The sequence below is a fragment of the Rosa rugosa genome, chromosome 4 (genome assembly GCF_958449725.1).
Source record: "Rosa rugosa chromosome 4, drRosRugo1.1, whole genome shotgun sequence".
Lineage (NCBI taxonomy): Eukaryota > Viridiplantae > Streptophyta > Magnoliopsida > Rosales > Rosaceae > Rosa > Rosa rugosa.
The window spans coordinates 41,923,660-41,945,760 of NC_084823.1; the positions used below are offsets into that span (position 1 = coordinate 41,923,660).

The 22,101-nt window shown below is 44.4% G+C and overlaps 1 protein-coding gene across 1 annotated transcript; it reads right to left on the bottom strand.

Moving 5' to 3' along the window:
- Window positions 1–5,142: 5,142 nt before the first annotated feature.
- LOC133746181 (loganic acid O-methyltransferase-like) lies at window positions 5,143–7,001 on the bottom strand. Its single transcript, XM_062174341.1, has 3 exons — window positions 6,735–7,001; window positions 5,805–6,464; window positions 5,143–5,571 (listed from the first exon to the last, which is right to left on the bottom strand). Exons 1-3 carry the CDS (start codon window positions 6,834–6,836, stop codon window positions 5,236–5,238), a joined length of 1,098 nt encoding a protein of 365 aa, XP_062030325.1. The 5' UTR covers window positions 6,837–7,001; the 3' UTR covers window positions 5,143–5,235.
- Window positions 7,002–22,101: the final 15,100 nt, after the last annotated feature.

Here is a 22,101-nt window from a genome sequence, read left to right on the forward strand (position 1 = left end):
GTTGTTGATGAACATCACTGTATATTCAAATTTCTCTTCTTTTCTTTAATTTCTTGCCAACCTCAAGTAGGAAAAGTGGGAAATATACCATGCCACAAGATGAATACCATAGAGTTGAACTCCAACAAATATCTGCTTGTAATTTAAAGGCAGTGATTTAGGTGTTCAAGTCTGCTCTAGTACTGCATTTAGACTTGAATTGTATGTATTTGTTAATCTTTTGCATGGTTCTGTATTATATTGAAATAAGTGACAGCCACATATTTCAGGTTTGTAATCTTTCTCCAGTCTTCGAACTAGAATGAAGTTGCTAATATCTGTTCAGTTTCTGTTTTGCTACATATTTACAAAAGTTTTTGTATGGTTGTAAATATGATCATATGCAAAAACTGATACAAATGAGCTTCGGATCTTTTGGCCTTCAAAATGTAAACTGCTTACACGATGGTTCACATCTTCTTTAGATTGGATCATGCAATAGTATTGCCAGTAGAACAAAGTAGCTAGGCGCACATTATTTCATGTCCTTCTCGTATTTGATAGTACATTAGTTATGGATGAACTCCAGCCCATTGGTTCTACAAAGTAAGATTGGTGATTGGTTACTCAAACATGATCGAGTTATTAATTTCTTTGTAGTTTTGGTTTGTAAATTACTAACTTATTTTCTTTTTGAAAACCAGTGAGGCAGACAATGGGGTTAAGAAACCAGAATTTTCAAGGAATCCAGCTGAGGGTGCTGTGATCATTTGCTTCACTTATGGTATGAACTGTCTACTTTTTCTATCTGTTTGCAAGTGAAGGTTTGATCTTGCTTTATTTGGATAGTTGTTATTGTAGCTCAGCTGAGTTCTAATTTACAGTTAATATTTCCTTTCTGATGCTGGTTCAGAGGCTAAAGAGTTTTTGATAATATGGTTGAATTCGTTATCTGATTTACATTTTTCAACTTTCTCAGGGAAAGGATCGATATCCTGGAAATCAACCATCCCGAAAGTCCTGTCGGCACAAAGTCCAGAGTGATATGAAATTTTAGTAAATTTAGATTCTGTATAAAATTTAAGAAAATCAAACAGAAACTGGCAGCATCGCATGGGCGAGCTGCCTAGTTTTAGCTAAGGTTCAAATATTGGTGCATTTTTGTATATGTATATAATCATACCTCAAATATTATCTATCCAGACTTTGTATTTCAAATTTAATTATCGTTTGAGACTTTGTTGGCTCTGTACTTATAGATTATCTTGTTTGCATAATCAAGTAATCGAACAGAATGTCAATTGTATGTGTTTTGTTAAAAAAGAAAAGATTTTTTTTTAATTAATAATTCACGTTTTGCGACAGCATTGTTTCCGTCGCAAAAATTCCGTTGCGGTAGGTGGCGTCGCTATTGACCTTTGCGATGGCATAGTTGCCGTCGTTAAACTTCAAGCTACGGCGTAATTGCCGTCGCAAATAGCAATGGCGACCCCCTCAATGACAACGGCAAAATTGCCGTCGCCTAGCCGTCGCCATTGGTCTTTTGCGACGGCAATTTGACTTTCCGCGACGGCGTTGCGCCGTGGCAAATTGAATTCTTTTTTGTAGAGTCACAAGTCAACAAAGTTGGTCACTTTCTTGGGGAAAGGTGGGTCTGGCCAGGTATCTCTGTCTGAATCTTCCATTTGTGGTTTATATGCATATTGCTAGTGTTAATCCAAATTGTGATTATTAACTACCGATTTCTCCAAATCTCTGTCAGCAGCTGACTATGGCCACTGATGATTCGAGGATGGGGAAAGAAATTGTGCCAACATTTGAAGAGAAAGAAGAACAGCAACCTCCAACCGAAGTGAACAAGAGAAAGAGGGCAGAGAAGAAAGTCAAGAAGCCAGTGCGGCCATTGAAACCAACCTAACGGAGTTGGGTCTGGAAGCACTTCGAGAAGTATGAGAATCCCCTGTACAAGTTTGAGAATTTGATACAAGTTTTCTGCATGCATAGAATAATAGAATAAGATTTGGATATGGAAGAAGTTTAAAATTTTTCCCAGAAAGAATGAAAGAAAGGCAGGTCTCCTGCTGTCTCTCGGGCCTGAAAAAAACCGAGGGACCGACCCGTTTTAATTCGGTCCGGGCCTAACTCAGTCCTAAAGTTGGTTACATGACTTTTGGGGCCCGACCCGATTACTTCGGGCCCGGGCCGGTTTTTGCAAATTTTTTTTGGGCCCGGCCCGTGCCCAGCCCTAGTTTTGGTATCATGCTTGTGCCACAGCAACCTTTTTGATCAACAGAATGCCTACTCAATTGTTGCAGATGAAATCACCATATGAGATGCTTTATCAGTCTGTTCCAAAGCTTGATATGCTCAGAGTATTTGGGTGCACATGTTACCCTTTCTTGACTCCTTACAGATGTAATAAGCTTCAGCCTAAGACTATAAGGTGTGTCTTAATTGGGTTTGCTGCTGGCTACAAAGGGTACATCTGCTATAGTCCTTCTAATAGAAAGTACTTTATATCAAGGCATGTTTTCTTTGAAGAATCAACTTTTCCTTATGTTGTTTGCTCTACAAAACCATCCCATTCAGCAAAAACTACAGTTGTTCAGTACAAACATCCAATGACTGCACAAACTCAATTTGGTATGCCTTGCTCAGTCCAATCTCAGTCCCACACTCAAACTCCTTTGCCTGCACCTGTCCATGACTTAAGCATCTCATCACCACATAATCCAGGTCAGTCTACTCTCAATCCTTTGCATGTTGATCAACCTGATATTACTATTGATTCATTACCGGCTGCTTCTAGCAATCTTGTTGCCACATCTATTGATCATGATCCATCTGATGCTAATCTTTCACATCATGAGTCTACATCTGTCACTAATACTTGCAACTTTGTGGACAATGATCCTAAGATAGTCATCTCACCTTCATCTATCAATGTGTTTGCTCCTCAATCTGATACCCTTATACAATTTGCTGAAACTGATGGTGTTCTTTCATTATCATCTCAACCTGGGACAGGATCAATTTCTGTTGTTCTTAACCGTGAACCACCCTACATTCCATCCAGTCAGGTATCTGAAGCTAACATTCTTCATCCTGTAAATGGCATTGCTCCTGTCAATGATCACATCATGTTGACCAGAGCCCAAGAGAGGCATTCACAAAAGGAAATGTTTTCTTTCACTGCTATCTCATGTTAGTCTTGATCCAGCTGCCACTGAACCACCCAACTATAAGGAAGCTCTTAAAATACCTGAATGGAGAACTGCCATGAATGAGGAATACAATGCTCTTATGCAACAGAATACATGAACTCTTGTTCCATTGCCGGCTGACAAGAATCTTGTCTCATGCAAATGGCTATTCAAAGTAAAAAGAAATGCAGATGGCTCAATTGCTTGACACAAAGCAAGACTTGTTGCTAGGGGATTCAGTCAAGAATATGGAGTAGACTATGATGAGACATTCTCACCTGTTGTGAGGCACACCACAGTAAGATTAATTCTCTGTATTGCTGCTTATCATAATTGGTCTCTCCATCAGATGGACGTGAAGAATGCCTTCCTCCATGTACTTCTTAGTGAAGAAGTTTATATGACACAGCCTGGTGGCTTTGTTAATCCTAATGCTCCTCATCATGTATGTAAGCTGAACAAGTCTCTCTATGGCTTGAAGCAGGCTCCAAGGGCATGGAATGAAAGGTTTACCAACTTCTTGCTTAAAATTGGTTTATGTTCATCTTATGCAGATCCTAGCTTATTCATCAAGGAAAGTAATTCTAATCATGTCTTCTTGTTGCTATATGTGGATGACATAATTATCAATGGATCTTGTGCAACTCTTATCTCTTCTGTTAAAGCAGACCTCCAACAAGAATTTGATATGAAAGATTTGGGAAAGCTACATTTCTTCCTCGGACTTGAAGTTCAATATATGTCAAATGGCCTATTTGTGTCCCAGAAGAAATATGCAAGGGATCTACTGCACAAGGCTGGTCTTGATAATTGTCACACTCATACTACACCTTGTAGGTCTGGTTTGAAGCTTTTCAAAGACACTGGCACACCATTGCAATCTCATGACATAATTCAATTTCGAAGCATGGTAGGATGCCTTCAGTATCTCACATTAATTTATAAGGCCTGACATCTCCTATGCAGTTAATTCTGTGTGTCAATTTCTCCACAATCCTACAGATGAGCACTTGTTTGCTGCACAAAGAATTCTCAGGTATGTCAAAGGAACCATGGACCAAGGCATTTATTTCAGGAGGGGTCATAATCTGCATAAAGACAATGCCTTTCAACTCCAAGCTTATTGTGATGCAGACTGGGCTGTGATCCCAATGACAGGAAATCAACCACAGGCTTTGTTATCTTCTTGCATGATTCACCAATCTCTTGGTGTAGTAAGAAGCAATTTGCTGTATCTAGATCTTCCACCGAAGCCGAGTATAGAAGCATGGCAGACACCACATCAGAAATCATGTGGTTAATGCACTTGCTTCATGATCTACGTGTTCCACTTGCTGATGTTCTAATTCTACACTGTGATAACATTTCTACCCTTGCTCTGGCTACAAACCCAGTCTATCACTCCAAGTTAAAACACATTGAGGTTGATGTGCATTTTACCAGAAATCAAGTCAAAGCCGGTTCACTTAAGCTCCAATTTGTCACATCCAAAAACCAGCTGGCTGATCTCTTCACCAAAGGATTGCGCTCCCCTCAACACTCCTATCTCTGTGCCAGCTTGATGTTGCTTACAAGTTAGTTAGGTTATGAAAGTTAGTTAGCATACTAGTTAATCAGTTAGTTAATTGACGTTAATTAGCTTAATTCTGTAATTAGAATGCATGTGCTGGTTTAGTGTGAGCTATAGATAATGTACACGTGTTCATCATCTGTACTCCCTTGACAACTATAAAAGGCTATCACTGTACCTAGCTCGGTAACTCAATGTAATAGATCAGCTTCTTCTTTTCATTTTCTCTCTATTTTTGCTTAGTCTCTCTAGCTATCATTTTCTTGGTCACAAGCCAAATTTGTCTGAAAGGTCAAACTTTGTGTCCTTGGGCTACCTCCACTCGAATGAATGCAAGAATGCAGCCAACATATGGATTAACATCCTGTCCGCTAAGGGAAGCCCAGCGGATACTCCCAGAACCAAATGGAATATATTGAATAGCAAATTACCATAACATACATTATTTGAAGCTTTCACAAGTACGAAAATGACATAGTCGACTCAATCTGCCTTGCGCTTAAGCACAACAAGAAATGTAACTGTCTCAACAGCAGTGGCATGCTCTTCACATTTTGTGAGATACAAGTCGAAGAGCTCATCTAATATTTCTTCCCCAAAGTGCTCCTTGACTATCCCTTCCATGCCAGCTCTCATATGAGCGGCAAGTAGTTGCGGCAGTGCCATATTAGGCCTATCTGCCAAGACTACAAGAGGTAACTGTGTTATTGTCTCTATGCTAAAACATCCATTTCGTTCTACAACAGCTTTCAGTTCTTGGGGAGACATTGTATACATAGGTATGTTAAACGAATCTACTTTCTCTTCACTAACAACTCCCTGCATAAAGGAAAAACCACGATGAAGCAAGCACGGGGGGATTTCTTGTAAATTTAACACAAATTTTAGAATTAGTTAACAAAATTTATATGGACAGAAGATATACAGTTGATTTTACATGGCTATGCATCTTATTTGGGTCTTTATAAAAAAGAAGGGAATTGTTTTACATCCAAACATGAAAAGAAATATATTTCCCTATATACATACACAGACACACACAGGATGCTTACCTTTTCAACCAAGTCCATGAGGCAAGATCCCAAAAGTTGCAAGGTCACCTTTGTGAAAGGATAAGAATGAGTGGTGCCGTCAGGGCGGCCTGGAATGTTGAGTACCATGAGTCCTCCATAAACAACCTCTTGTGCCCGGGAATGGAGAAAGCACTCCATGTCTACTGCATATTGAGTTTCATGAGCCCTTATCACTTCATCTGTGGCATTTGAGTAATGGATTCGTCCTTTGTTATAAGCAAGACTGTTTTTGTCCAACACCTCCGCTGGTACTTTAGAAAGCCAGTGAAGGGAAGTAGAAGAGTGAACCAAGTGAAGGGAAGCCTCAGGAAATCTGCGATCGTAGAAAGAACCCGGTACACCGGCAGCGTAGTATCGCCTGTTCTGAGGGAGGGATTTGAAGAGCAGGTTGAAGTCATTTGAGGTATGATCATTGAAGAAGACTTGAAATTCAGGGATTTGAACATTCAAACCAAGCTGGCTATGATACTTGAGTACCACGGCTTCAATTATGTTTTCAACTGCAGAAAATGTATTCGGCCCAACAGAGCAACCCAGATCTGCAATGTGAAAGGAGCTAGGAGATGACAAGAATTCTAGGTCAAGCTTTTCTGCAATCACCTTGTTCAAAAGCTGCTTCGCATTATCCACAGCACCTTTCTGATGCAAAACGAGATCGATCCATCAATCAAAACAACTATCTTATTTTAATGTCTAACTCTAATACTAAGTGAACCACATGTTCATCTTCCACTTAGAAACCACCCTATATGACAATTAATGTGGCATAAAAAGCATTAAATCAGAAACTTTCATAAAATAGGTGGTACACTTAGCATATGTCTTATTTTTCAAAGTTTGTACAATATGTATGTTAAATTTTTTTAACTATCTGGTATTCTGGCAAGTTTTTACAATTAAAAAGAAAACCTGGAAAGTGGAATTTTTGGCATAGCTGTTGGCGCCATCTCCACCTTTCATTGGATGTGCTTCTGAGACTGGTTCACTGGTGATCGTATCTTCTGCTGCCATCTCTGTAATTCTGTGTGTCGGTGGCCACTGATAATGGATCTAATAGGGCGGCATATATAACTACAAGGTGTGAGCTTCATCAAGAGCGAACATATGCTCAGTTTCATAAATGAAAGATGCTTTTACTCCCCGTTTGTAAGTTAGCTATCCATATTTTAGGTCCTCATTAAGCATCAATTTTACAAATGATTATTCAAATGGTAGTGGACTCATACCAATCGCATACATATGCCGGCGATATAAGATTCGGATTCCTTTGACAACTACAATCATACACCAGTTGTTAATATTTTAGTAGCAAAAATAGGTGTATTGAAAGACACGCACATATGAAAACTAAGAAATTATTTCTTAATATAGGATTGATGTTGTTGAAAGAAAGACAAAGTATTTTTAGCTAGGTCTTTTAAATCAATGATTCAATGTCGATGTCAGAGATACAAACATATTGAGATACTCTGATAATGTATATAATTAAGAGTTTAAGACAATTTTTTATGAATATGTGGGTTTTCCTAGAGTGACAGTGGTAGTGGTTTTCCTAGATCATATTTGACCACACTCTTATACGGGTACTTAGGCTACTGGTGTATGTAATTCAGTTTCTAATGAGTATTACCGATTAGAGAATGTCTCTTAGTTAGGTCGAATGTAGTTCGGACAATACAATTAATCTGGACGCATGTTATACTCTGATATTGACCTAATATGGTAGTTGCATAGACATTCATTCAATTCTAACACTTGATAAGTATAGTTGAAAGTCTGAAATTGTTCTGAGGATCCTTTTGAGAATTAAGTAAAAATTTTGGCATAGTAAATCCAATAACTTAATTAATGGATAACTTTGTATGTGTTTCTGGTGGCTTTCTCCGGGTACCTCACACAGAATGCTATACCGCCTGGGGTACCGATGCACCTCCTAAATCCTGTACCAAGAACACACGCTTAGAGGGGTAAACCGTACCGGACGGTTTACACCTCTCCGATGCCTGAGTGAGAAGCTAATATAGGTGTACAGTAAGTAAATAGTAGACAAAGGAGTTATTACCCGTAAAAGGTGGTTGTGCTAATGCCTTTATACTCGAGCATGTGAAGGAAGTCTCCCCCATCTTCGATGTGGGACACTAGTTGTTCTTCTGATGCCATATCAGTCCTGTGTGTAAATAATTGGGCTGTGCTGACCTTGCCCAGGGTCCTCCTGGGTGCCCGGGGTGGCATCCCCAATGAGCCCCGCCATGGTGGGTCGTGAACTCGGCCCATGGCATAGTACATGGGAGTACCGATGGGCCCAGCAGATAGTGCCAAACTTAGTTGAGACTTCCCTAGTATGTACAAGTCCCCCAAGTTCCCGTTCAAGATGTTTCTTGGGTGGGGACTTATTATTGTCTCAGAAGTTTGGCACTAGTGTGCCTATAGGGAGTCCCCCAAGTTCCCGTTCAAGGGATATCTTGAGCGGGTTACGTAGTAGGTAGCTAATCTACACGCTGCGATAGGGTGAGGGTTGGGCCTCCGGTACCCAATGGGGTAGAGAGGATTTGGCTCTGATACCCGATGGGGTAGAGGAAGTGAGACTCCGATACCCAATGGGGTAGAGGATGTGAGTCTCCGATACCCGATGGGGTACAGAGAGGACTTGGCTCTGATACCCGATGGGGTAGAGGGAGTGAGACTCCGGTACCCAATGGGGTAGAGGATGTGAGTCTCCGATACCCGATGGGGTACAGAGAGGACTTGGCTCTGATACCCGATGGGGTAGAGGAAGTGAGACTCCGATACCCAATGGGGTAGAGGGAGTGGGACTTCGATACCCGATGGGGTACAGAGAGGACTTGGCTCTGATACCCGATGGGGTAGAGGGAGTGAGACTCCGGTACCCAATGGGGTAGAGGATGTGAGTCTCCGATACCCGATGGGGTACAGAGAGGACTTGGCTCTGATACCCGATGGGGTAGAGGAAGTGAGACTCCGATACCCAATGGGGTAGAGGGAGTGAGACTTCGATACCCGATGGGGTACAGAGAGGACTTGGCTCTGATACCCGATGGGGTAGAGGAAGTGAGACTCCGATACCCAATGGGGTAGAGGGAGTGAGACTTTGATACCCGATGGGGTACAGAGAGGACTTGGCTCTGATACCCGATGGGGTAGAGGAAGTGAGACTCCGATACCCAATGGGGTAGAGGAGGGGCTTCGTTGTACCCGATGGGGTAGGCGGTGCATGTCAGCCACGTGGGGCAGACTGAGTGCAATAAATGCCCGTCCCCTCCACTGACGGTTTTCGAGACGTGGGACACGTGTAGTGATCTTGCGGTTGAGGTCCTTTTGTCTTCAACGGCCCTGATGCTTTGAAGATTGAATTTAAGAGGGAAACAGACTGTTTCCCTTCTCACTTTTTCCAAAATTCTGAGAATTTGCGAGTTTGCTTTTTCACCTTCCCTCTGTGTGCTTCTGTTGTTGTGAGGAGTGAAGACGAAAGCTTTGAGGTGCTATCACAGAGAAGGCCTTGGCCGGATTAGCGACTGCAGGAAAAGAGGTAAGAGAATGTGTTTTTCGTTTGGCATGATTTTTTTTGTTTTTCTTGGGTTGTTTTTTTTTGGTGCTGCGCTTCTGGGTTTTTTTCTGGGTTTTAGTTTGTTTGCGTTTCTGGGTTTTTGTTTGTTTGCGTTTCTGGGTTTTTCAGAAAAGCAATATGTGTAAGTGGGTAGGGATTGCTACAGCCGATTGGGTGTTTATGGACTTTGCTTGAATTTCTGGGTTTTTCTGGGTTTTTCGTTTGAAGTGGGGAATTATCCGCGCTTCACCATGGTCTTAGATCTGGCTAGGCTAACCCTTGTGTTTCTGATTCCAGATACATCGAGTTTGAAGTCCCCGGTATCGTAGTTAGGATGGAATCAGAAACCAAGGGTGGGGATGCGGGATCGTCGTACCAGTCCTCCGCCAGGCAAGCTGAAGTGGACATCGATCGGTACTTAGCGCAAGTAAGTCAATTAGCAGAGAATACCGGATCCTCGACTGGGGTGTTCTCGGAGAGCAGTGAGGAGTCCGACGAGGGTGAGAGCGAGAGAGGGTCGGCTGAGGCCCCGGTAGTCACAGTGGCAATTCCCGAGGGCATACCGAAGCCTAGGTATACACTTGCGGACGGGACCGTATGCGACGAACCCCAGAGAAGCATGACGATGAAGGAGATCATCGCCATGCGACTGAAGTGGGGAATACCGGATACAGTGGAGCTTAGGCCTCTCAAGGATGGAGAGATGGCCGCAAATCCTGCCCCGGGGTGGGTGGCGCTGCACGAGAACCAGTTCCACCAAGGATTATCGCTACCTCTGCCCCGGTGCCTACAGTATCTGCTGCGGATGCTGAACCTGTCACCGGGGCAGTTGACCCCGAATGCTATTCGTCAAATATACAGTATGTTGGCCATGTGGGACTTGTGCCAACAAGGGTGGCCTTCCGTAAACGAATTCCGCGCGGTGCACAGGGTCCTGTACTCGAGGAAGCTGTCCTGTGCGGGTACGGTGACATTTGCTGCTAGGGACTACGAACCGCTAGTTACCGATATGCCTTCCTCGATGAGCAAAAGGTGGAGGAACAAAGTGTTTCTAGCCGGGGGCCGGTGGCAAATCAAAAATAAGAAGTGGCAGCTGACCGGTACCTTCCAAGCCATCGGGGACCAGGCCTACAGTTTGTTGAGGTAGAAAGGAAGAGGATAGCCCGGGTATATGCCGTTTGGAGTGAGAAGGAGAGGAGCTCTTATAGATTCATCCGGCACTCTATACTTTATAGGCTAGGACTAGGATGGCTTCCCGGTGAGGCTGAAAGGGTTTTTTTTTTTGTGTTTTTTTTTTTTGACACCCTATCCTTTTCCCTTGACTAACTTCGAACTGATTGCAGTGAAAGCACCGAAGAGGAAACCCCGGAAAGGCAAAGAGGAGGACAAGATGGATGATAATCAGCTGATGGATATGCTGATGGGGCAGGGAGAAGACGCCCTTCACGTCGAAGTCGACCTAGGGTCGAAAACTACAGGTCGGTCCGTTGAAGAGACCCTGCTGGAGCTTACTGATGCGGGATACGGGGAACCTGATCCTGAAGCTCCCGCGACCCAAGTCGTACAGCCGTCAGTTGCTGACGTCATTACAATTGCTGATACCGGAAAGGAGAAAGCGCCGGCCTCCGTATCTATTTCCTCCCGCTCCACTGGGAGTGATGAGGCCTTGCTTCCGGGTGAGAAGAAGAGATCTCACAAGCATCGGCACCGAGGTGAGAAGCACGAGGTGACGTACACCGGCCGGGACGTTAAGGGAGCCGGTGCCAAGAGACAGAAGAAGGATCACTCGGTACCCGAGTCGTCGCCTTCGCTTGCCCTGTTCGCCCCCGCTCTTCCGGTAATCCCCAAAAAGCCCATCAAGCAGCTGCTGAGTGAGTACGGGGTTGCTGATGAGAAGTTCGTGCGGGCCATGCTTAGTGACCTGAAGGATATTGATCTCGACCGGGTGCGGGCCAAAGACAATACTCCCAAAGAGAATCGCCGCATTGCCCGGGAATCCATGATGCGGGTACGAGTTTGCTTTACCCTTGTAGCCTTTTATTACCATATATATATTTTAATCGGTGCACTTGCAGGCACTCTTCAATGTGTACGCGGTGGATGCCAGCGAGGAAGATACTCAACTGAAGGAGGAGGTTAGCAATCTCTCCGGGCAGGTGAGGTTTCTTCATGGCGAGAAGGCCAAGCTGGAGAAGGAGCTGGACTCCTTGAAGAAGAAGGTTGAGTCTTTGACTCCCCTGGTTGCCGAGATGGACGCGGCCAAGCAGCGGATCGCGGAGCTTGAATCTGAAATCTCTGAGGCCCGGGAAGAGGTGAAAAGTGCCCGAGATTCCGAAAAAGAGGCTGCGGAGTCTGCCATATCCTGGAAGGAGAAAGCAGACTACCTGGAGGAGCGTCTTCCCGGTGAGAAGCACGAGGCTGTAGAGGAGTACAAGGCCTCCGAAGAGCTCATTGCCATGCTGGCTGCTGCCCAAGACAAAGCTGTTATCATGAAGTTCAAGGAATGGGTGGCGGCCGGGTACCTGGACGAGGCCAAATTCAGGCGGGGCCTTCTTGAGAAGAAGAAGAAAGACAAGGATGCCGCGGCCAGGTCTGGTGCCGGTGGATCCCAGAGTACCGGTGGGGGGCAGTAATACCTGGATACCCTTTTCTTTGTATATGTTTCCTTTTTTTTTTTTTTTTTTTTTTTTAGAAGTTACCCTTGCCTTGAACAATGGCGTAATTCCTGTGCTTGGTAGTCCAGGCTTTTGTGGATTAAAATTTTTTGAATTTGAATGGGAATTGGAAAGGAATTAAAATTTCTAGGATTTTGTACCTTAAGCACTTACTTGCATCACTTATTACCAGAATAGAGTAACGGACAATAGCTATGTCCGGGCATGGCCGGAGTAGGTAAAAAAAAATGCTAGAAATGGTCTGAATAATTCATTTTTCCATTCAAATACCACATGGTGGTTAAATACAGAATGAGTACCCGATGGGTAGCTTGCCATAGCTGTATGGCCAAAAAGCAAAAGCTAGGACAAGATGCTCCCGGAGCTACTTGTAATAGTACCGCAGGCGTTGGGTATTCCATGGATGCCGAGATACGACTCCGTCCATGTCCCGGATGAAAAAGGTTGCGGGGCCTACCTCTTCAATGATCTCGTAAGGGCCTGTCCAGGATGGATCCAGTCCCCGGGGCTCTGGGTAGACCTGCTTCATGACCCAGTCCCCCAACTTCAGTGTGCGGGATTGTACCTTGGCATCGTAGTAGCGAGCTATCCTCCGCTTGTTAGCCAAGTTATGCATGTGTGCCACATCCCTTCGTTCCTCTAGTAAATCGGCATCGAGTTGTAGACCTTCCGAGTTGGTACCCGCGTCGAAGTATTCAATCCGGGGGCTCTGGACCTGTGTTTCAATAGGGAGTACCGCTTCTGTCCCGAAAGCCATGCAGAATGGGGTCTCTCCGGTGGCCTCTGTTGCCGTGGTCCTGATAGCCCACAACACCTCCGGGAGTTTAGCAGCCCAAAGTCCCTTGGCATCGTCGAGCTTCTTTTTCAGTATCTTTTTGATAATCTTGTTGACAGCCTCGACCTGACCATTGGTCTGGGGGTGGGCCGGAGATGCATATAGAATCCTGGTGCCCAGGTTCTCTGTGTAAGCCCTCAACTCATCATTGTCAAACTGGGTACCATTGTCCGTGATTATGGTGTCCGGGACTCCAAACCTGCAGTAGATGTTCTTCCACAGGAAATTTTTTACCTTTTCCGTGGTGATGGCGACAAGAGGTTCTGCTTCAACCCACTTTGTTTGATAGTCCACAGCGACTATGGCGTATTTGAATTGTCCCACTGCAGTGGGAAGTTTACCAATCAAGTCCAAACCCCACTGACAGAACGGCCACGGTGCCAGGAGGATGGAGAGAGCAATGGGCGGTGCCCTTGGGATATTTGCATACATTTGGCACTTGTGGCAAGAACTGGATATTGTTTGGGCTAGGGCCGACATGGTTGGCCAGAAATATCCTGCCCTTAGGGTCTTGTGTGCAAGAGACCGGGCTCCGGCATGGTTACCGCATACACCAGCATGTATGTCCTTCATTATTTTGTGACCTTCCTCCGGTGTTACACACCTCAGACTGGGGAAGCAGTGGCCTCTCCGGTATAACTTGCCATTCATGATCGTGTATCGAGCTGACCTTAACTGCAGTCTTCTGGCCTCGACCTTATCATCCGGTGCCAGGCCGTCGATCATGTATTTCAAAATTGGGTCCATCCACGAAGCTGTGTGATCCACATCGAATATTTCTGACACCGTTTTAGAGGTGCTAGGTCTCTCGAGTATTTCGACCTTAGTGGCTCCATAGGTAGGACTTGGGGAAGTTGATGCAAGCTTAGCAAGGGCGTCTGCCTTGTCGTTTTCTGCCCTCGGTATCTGGGTAAAGATGTAGGAGGTGAACCTCTGCACTAATGCCCGAGCCAGAGCCTGGTAAGAGGACATGTGGGGCTCTTTTGCCTCGAAGTTACCGCTGACCTGGTTTACGACTAACTGGGAATCACTGAAAATACTAAGGTGCTGCACGCCTAGTTCCCGGGCGATCTGCAGACCTGCTATGAGTGCCTCGTACTCTGCAGTGTTGTTGGATGCCTTGAAGGCAAATTTGAGGGCGTATTCGTACACTTGATCGTCCGGGCCAATGAGCAAGATACCGGCTCCACTTGTTTTCTTGTTGGATGCGCCATCAACATATAATCGCCAAGTGCCCGGTGGAGGCGGATCCGGGGCTGGAGGTTCAGATGATTCCCGGGAAGGGTTATGGGAGGGAATCGCCTCAGAAATAAAATATGCCGCTGCCTGGCCCTTGATAGCTGTCCGGGGTTGGTACTTGATATCGAACTCTCCCAGCTCGATGGCCCACTTAATTAACCTGCCCGATGTCTCCGGTTTCTGCAAAACCTGCCTCAGCGGGTGATTAGTGAAAACGGTGATTGAATGTGCTTGGAAGTAATGCCTTAACTTCCGGGCCGATACCAGGAGGGCCAGTGCTATTTTTTCAATGTCCGGGTACCTGGATTCTGCACCAGTGTACCCCTTCCCCTCATAGTACACCGGGTACTCGCAATCGGAGTCCTTCCGGATCAAAGCTGAGCTTACAGCCGTCGAAGATGCCGCCAGATATATGTAGAGCATTTCTCCTGGAACAGGTTTGTAAAGTAGAGGTACCGCTGATAAGTACGCCTTCAAGCCAATAAAAGCAGTCTCGTGCTCAGCTGTCCAGGCTATTACCTCGACGTGTTGGGTTTTTAGCAGATTGAAGAAAGGAGTACACTTGTCCGTCAGCCTGGAGATGAACCTTGACAGGGCGGCCACCTTGCCTGTAAGAGATTGGACCTCGTTCCGGTAAGTTGGGGATACCATGTCTAATATAGCCTGCACCTTCTCCGGGTTGGCCTCGATTCCCCTGTGGCTAATGATGTACCCGAGAAACTTTCCTACCTCGACCCCGAAGATGCACTTCTGCGGGTTAAGCCGCATACCATTGCGTAATATGATGGTGAAAACGATTGACAAGTTGGTTACGTGGTCCTCCGGAGTTAAACTTTTTACCAGCATATCGTCCACGTAAACTTCCATGATAGTACCGATAACCTCTTCAAACATAGAGTTGACGAGTCGCTGATAAGTGGCACCTGCGTTCTTTAATCCGAAAGGCATGACCTGGTAACAATAGAGACCCTTGTCTGTGGTGAAGGCAGTGTGCTCCTCGTCTGCCGGGTTCATTCGAATTTGATTGTACCCACTGAACGCATCCATGAAACTGAGTAACCGGTACCCAGCAGTGGAGTCGATTAATTGGTCAATCCGCGGGAGCGGGAAGCTATCCTTGGGGCATGCCCGGTTGAGGTTTGTGTAGTCCACACACATGCGCCATGATCCCTGAGATTTCTTTGGCACCATGACCACGTTGGCTAACCACCGGGGATACGTGACTTCCCTGACAAAGTTGATGGCCATCAACTTTTTTACTTCAGCCTGGATAGCCCGGTACTTATCGTGTGTGAAGGCCCTCCTCTTCTGTCTTACCGGTGTTGAATAAGGGACAATACTAAGATTGTGCGTACCTATCTCCATTGGTATACCGGGCATGTCCTCATATGACCAGGCGAATGCAGATGAGTTTGAGCGGAGAAACGAGATCAACCTTTCTCTGATAACCGGAGAGAGCTTAGTACCTATCTTAACAGTCCTGTCCGGGAACTGCTCTGATAGCACCACCTCCTCAATGTCTTCTACGGCACCGGGCCGTTCTTCGTCTGAATCGGTATCGTCCCTGGGATCCTCGTACCGTTCCGACAGAGGGTTAGTAGCCACGGGCAACATCTCAGACTTTCCCTTACCGCGAGATACGGTTAATGAATAGCATTTCCTCGCTGCGGCCTGGTCACCCCGGATCGTAGCAATGCCGACCGGGGTTGGCACTTTCATCATCAGCATGTGACCTGCTATGAAGGTTTTCAGACGCCAAAGTGCCGGACGGCCTAGGATAGCATTATAGGATGATACGCAGTCCACCACGATGAACTCTGTTTGGATGGTTGAACAATTTGGGCTTTCGCCTACCGTGATCGATAGGTAATCTGATCCGAGTGGTTGAACGATATCCCCTGAAAAGCTAATAAGGGGCTCATTATCCTGTGACAGCTTGGCTCTCCCTCTGTTCAAAGCTTTGTACGCATCGCGGAATAATACGCTAACTGAGGCCCCGGTGTCCACGAGAACCCGGGACATTATATAATGGTCCATTTGGAGCGTGATTAAGAAGGGATCATCATGGGGCATTTTCAGATCGGCCTCCTCCTCTTGCAGGAATGTCACCGATGTCCATCCGGTACCCCCGTCCTGCCGCGGGGCCTTGTGGAAGTTGAAAACTTCCGGATGACCGAAACTAGAATTTCGCCTCTTCCTCTGGGGATGTAATTCCTTCGGGCCCCCACCGTGGATCGTGAAGATTTGGCCGTACACGTCCACCGCTCCTATCTCCTTAGCAGGCAGGTACCGCTGAAGCTTGCCCCTTTGGATAAGGGACTCGATAGTATTTTTTAAAGCAACACAGAGATTGGTATTGTGTCCAGCATCCTCGTGATAAGTGCAAAACTTTCCGGTATCTTGCTGGGTAAGTTTAGTCTTCGGGAACTTCCTTGGGGGTGGGCCCGGTATCTCATCCTTACTTTCGTTCCAAATAGTCTCGTATGAAGCGTTAAGGATTGTGAACACCTCATACCGGGGGGGGGGTGGTGGTGTTCGCGGGGCCTGCTGTACCCCTGGCTCCCGCTGATGGTGAGTGGTCCCATAACTGTTAGTCCTTGACGAGGACTCTTTGCTTCTTTTGCCCGAGGTATGGGGTGACCTGTCATGACTATGGGCCCACTCCCTCTTTCGTGGCTCATCCCTGACAGTTGAAGCCGGGGCTGGCACCCTTAGCTCTGGTCTGGGGGTGTCTCCGTAGGTTTCGAATTCGGCCTGGGCGTGTCTGATGGCAGTGGCCATCAGCTCGTCGTAGTTGGCTGGAGGATTATGGTTAATCCCATAGAGAAATTCTCCGCGCCTTAAGCCTCTCCTGAAAGCCAGCTCGGCCAGTTCCTTATTAAGGTCCCGGCACTTGGCGGTAGCCGCCTGCCACCGGTTTACAAAAGACTTCAAAGTCTCATTCTCTCCCTGCTGGACCTTTAACAGGCCCTTTGGTGTGTGTATCCCATCGGTGCGTAAGATGAATCGAGCCACAAACTTGTCAGCTAACTCCTTGAAGTTCCCCACAGAACCGACCGGCAGTTCGTAGAACCAACTCAAAGCCTCCCCTGACAAAGTTTCTTGGAACATATTACAACACACCTCATCCGTATATCCCTTGGCGCTTGTTTGCGAACGGAAGGCCTGTAGGTGCTGATAGGGGTCTCCAACCCCCGTGTAGTCAATCTTCAGTGGCTTCGACATATCCGCTCGAATGGCTCCTCTGACTTGTTGGGTGAAAGGACCCGGGCGGTCCTCGTAGGTGGCCAGGGCCCTCCATGTGTCCCTGTTTTCTGTGGCCTGCACCCTTGCCTGCAGAGCATGCAAAGAGTTGCTCATTTGCACAAGTAATGCCGTGTTTGCGTCGGTTACCGGGGGAATATTCGGTACTGGCTGTGGCAACGGTGGTGGTGGTAGATGCCTCAAGCTTTCCGGAAATAACTCTACCGGTACTTGGATTACCCGCTGGGCAGCGTTCCCGCCCGTTGCTGGTTGGGATGCCCTAGCCAGAGCCTGGGTGAGCGCCTCGTTGTGCTGATGCCTACGGTCCAGTGCTCGGGCCAGCGCTGTGTTTTCATCTTCCAGCTCCTGGATTTTCTGTTGCGTAAGGCGGTTTGTTTCCCTATCGGTACTCTGTTGTTCCCGATCGATCCTGGATTGTTCCCTGAAGGCTGCTATCTCCGCCCGCATGGACTCCAATTCCGATACCGGAGACACTTGGTCCGGGACATGCGGGTCCGAGGATCCGAGACCACGAATTTCTTCAACACCTGGTGCTTCTGCTGATGAAGTACCCGGAGAGAATATCAGTGCCCGGGCGACACTTCTATCCCCTCCTGCCGTTCCTTCCGGCTCAGTCATGATTTCTACCCCTATCTGGCGCGCCAATGTTTCTGGTGGCTTTCTCCGGGTACCTCACACAGAATGCTATACCGCCTGGGGTACCGATGCACCTCCTAAATCCTGTACCAAGAACACACGCTTAGAGGGGTAAACCGTACCGGACGGTTTACACCTCTCCGATGCCTGAGTGAGAAGCTAATATAGGTGTACAGTAAGTAAATAGTAGACAAAGGAGTTATTACCCGTAAAAGGTGGTTGTGCTAATGCCTTTATACTCGAGCATGTGAAGGAAGTCTCCCCCATCTTCGATGTGGGACACTAGTTGTTCTTCTGATGCCATATCAGTCCTGTGTGTAAATAATTGGGCTGTGCTGACCTTGCCCAGGGTCCTCCTGGGTGCCCGGGGTGGCATCCCCAATGAGCCCCGCCATGGTGGGTCGTGAACCCGGCCCATGGCATAGTACATGGGAGTACCGATGGGCCCAGCAGATAGTGCCAAACTTAGTTGAGACTTCCCTAGTATGTACAGTATGCGATTCAAATTGCTCCCGAAATAAACACCACAAATATCGAGCCTCCTAATATGAGCATTTTAGAAATAACCGTCTAATCCAACTCAAACCTCCATAGATAGAAAGAGGACATCAAAACGAATTTGTAGTCTTTTGCGGATTCTGCTGATCAAAATTTACGATTATAGGGAGTTTCTATTCATACCTCCAAAATTGGCATTTGGACCTCTTTCTTTTTTCAAGTGATACTTGACTTTGTCAACTCATGTCAAATTACCAATAAAGACACAAAAGAAAAAAAAAATTAAAAAAAGTATTTTCCCTTTTAGAGGTATGAAATCAACAAATGGTCATCCTCATGCCATTTTTTCCCTTTTGTTTTTGTTATGGTCTTCATCCTTACCAAGCAGCGGAGAAATCAACAGATCAGTTCCTTACTTTACAGTTCTCTGAGGTAATTTCGGATATGCAATATTCTCTAACCAAAACACCCACAGACCACTTTCTCTTAAAATCATATACTCATCCATTGGAGCGTACTACAAATATATGAAACAAGGGAATCTTGGGAAGTTGAAGAAATGAACTGCTCTTGGCCTCTAAAGATGCATATGCCTACAAAATACAACTATAAAAAACACCCGGGGGGGGGGGGGGGGGGGGGGCAGCTATCAACTGAAAGTTTTTTTTTTCTTTTCTTTTCAGCTTAGTTTTATCAAGAGTAAAATAATCTTGTGAAATGTTCAAAAATTGATGGAGGTCCAACTACCGATTTTGGAGGTATATGAATAGAACACTCTAAAAAAAAGTATTTATTGATATTATTGGATGATGGGTATTATGGAAAAATTAAGGAGGTATAGGTAGCATATTGGTTATTTGTAAAAGTAAGTTGGAGGTCTATTAAGTGAGGAGATCTAAATACCAATTTTAGAGGTATGAATAGAAGCTCTCTATTATTAATTTATTAACACTAATTCTAAAAACTTAACCATAGTTAGATTATGCGACACGTGGAAAATGTTTATGGAGTGGTGGTATCACCACCTAACCAAAGGTAGTGAGCAAATTTGGTTCCATATAATTCTTAAGAAAAATACCATCTTATCCTTCTAAAATATAATGACTAAATTATTTTTGGCTTTCTTTTAAAAAGAAAAAATTATTTTTTTTTTCCATTTTTTGTTTTCATTACACTCATGCTTAGATTTAAACAACAATTTTTCTTTCTTCAATCATGAATAGAATTTTTTTTATGTAATTCAGTCAATAGATTTGCACGTACATCTCATCAGTAGATTTGTATAATACATGTATATGAATTCAACCTTTGTTGGGTTGTTGTAAATTTTGAAATTATAATGTGAAAAATACATATTCATATGATTATATATATTCTTTTTTTTTATTTTTTCTCTTCTTTTTTTTTTTGAATAATTTATTTTTTCTCTTTATGTAGCTACAGTTTAAACATTATATATGAATGTATTATTTTTTTGTTTGGTTTTTTCTCTTATATTTAGATTGTAGATGATAATTAATGACTGCTACTAACATGAAATTTTTTCTTACCTCTTAATTTAGAAATACATATTTTCCAAATTCAATTTTTGGAAAGAAAAGTTAATGCCTATTTTTTGACACCTAATTCAATGTATTAATGCTATTTGGAACAAAAAATTATGGAAAATAATTTAATTAAATGTAGAAAAATATTGGTCAAAGAATTTGTGGGATGAAATCTGCTGTCCCAAAAAATACTGTGCCAAACCAGTCCCCATGCATTCATTGGTCCACAAAAAATAAAATATGGAACAAAAGATTAAGAAAATATTTTCTTAATCTTTATGGACCAATGAATGCATGGGGACAGGTTTGGCACAGGGTATTAGGGACAGCAGATTTCTTTTTGTAGACATCTCTCTTAAATTAATACATAATTAATAGCTGGTTGATGTGGTAAGATATATTATGTGGAATTGAAAATAAAATTTGTGTTTGCATACATGACATGACACATAGGATTTGAGACCACAAATCTTAGGTGTCACGCCCCGAATTTTGAATAACCAATTCAAATCCGAAACATGAATAAACACTTAATACAAATAACGTTCCGAATTTTTTTTTTTTTTTTTTTCTCAGAAACAAACACACCACTCGCCACTCAACATAAAAACTCGAAGACCTCGAGTTAATTATTACAATTCACTCTTACAAAGTAAAATTGTAAAGCTCTAAACGAGCATAACAAACCTCACAATATAATGTTGTAATTCACATAACACTACTCTAAGCAGCCCGATCACCGTCCTGGTTCTCCTGACCAGCAGGGTTATCCGCTACACCGTTTGAATAGTGTACCGGGATTGCAACAACACAAAACCCGGTAAGCTTTTGACAGCCCGTATGAGTAAAAAGAAAGAACTGTTGATTTATTAAATTACAATTCTTATAACTCAACAACACAACCAACAATCTCAACATCCACGACGCAAACGTCAAACCAATCCAATATCACCACTTTGGTCCTATCACACAACACTATCACCACTTTGGTACTATCTCACAACACTATCACCACTTTGGTCCCATCCCATAACACGTTAGAGCTCTAACTGCCTCGTTACCTCTGACACCTTGGCCTAGGGTCAAGCAACGGCAAAAATACTTCGGTTAACACTATAACCGTCGCGCTTTGGACATCCCCGTCCTCAGCACCATATACTTCGGTTAATAATAAACCGTCGCGCTTTGGACATCCCCGTCCTCAGCACACAACTTCGGTTAATAATAAACCGTCGCACCTTGGACATCCCCGTCCTCAGCACACAAACACTCCGGTTATCCTTAACCGTCGAACTTCGGACACCTCATCCTCAGAACCCTACATTCTCTAACTCTATACATCCCCCAATGTAAATCATGAATATTAACAAGAACTCATCAATCATGTTCATCACATATAAATATGGTAAGTCACATGTCAATTCATAATAATTTAATCATCCCAATTCCACACTCTTCAATGTCACACCATTCACATATAATCACGTAAATATATATATACGTAATTATCCGCTCAGGGATAATCACTAATACCAACTATAGTTCACATGCAATAAAACTGAGAAATTCATTTGTATAGTAAAAATCATTTTACTTACCCATGGACCGTAGTTGATCAAGTCCATATGATTTTAAAACAAATATTTATTCCATAAATATTTTCACGCAATTACGACAAAATAAGGTAATTAAATTTATTCGGTTCGTAATATGAACCACGTGAGGTTTACTCACCTCTAAATTCCCGCTGCGTCTTCTTAACAGCTCAAAATACACTTTCACGAATCGTCCGCCAGATCAAACCGTCGATCACCTAATCAGACATGACCTTAACTTAGCCAATAACTCAAAAACAAAATCAAACGACAATCCAACGGTCGGATCGAAATTAAATGATGATCCAACGGTCGGATCCTCACAGATCGCCTTTAGGATCATCCTCCAAAAATCATCACGAAGATCCAACGGTCAGATCTTCCTGAATTGTCCTTACTAACATCTCCGCTAATTTATACGA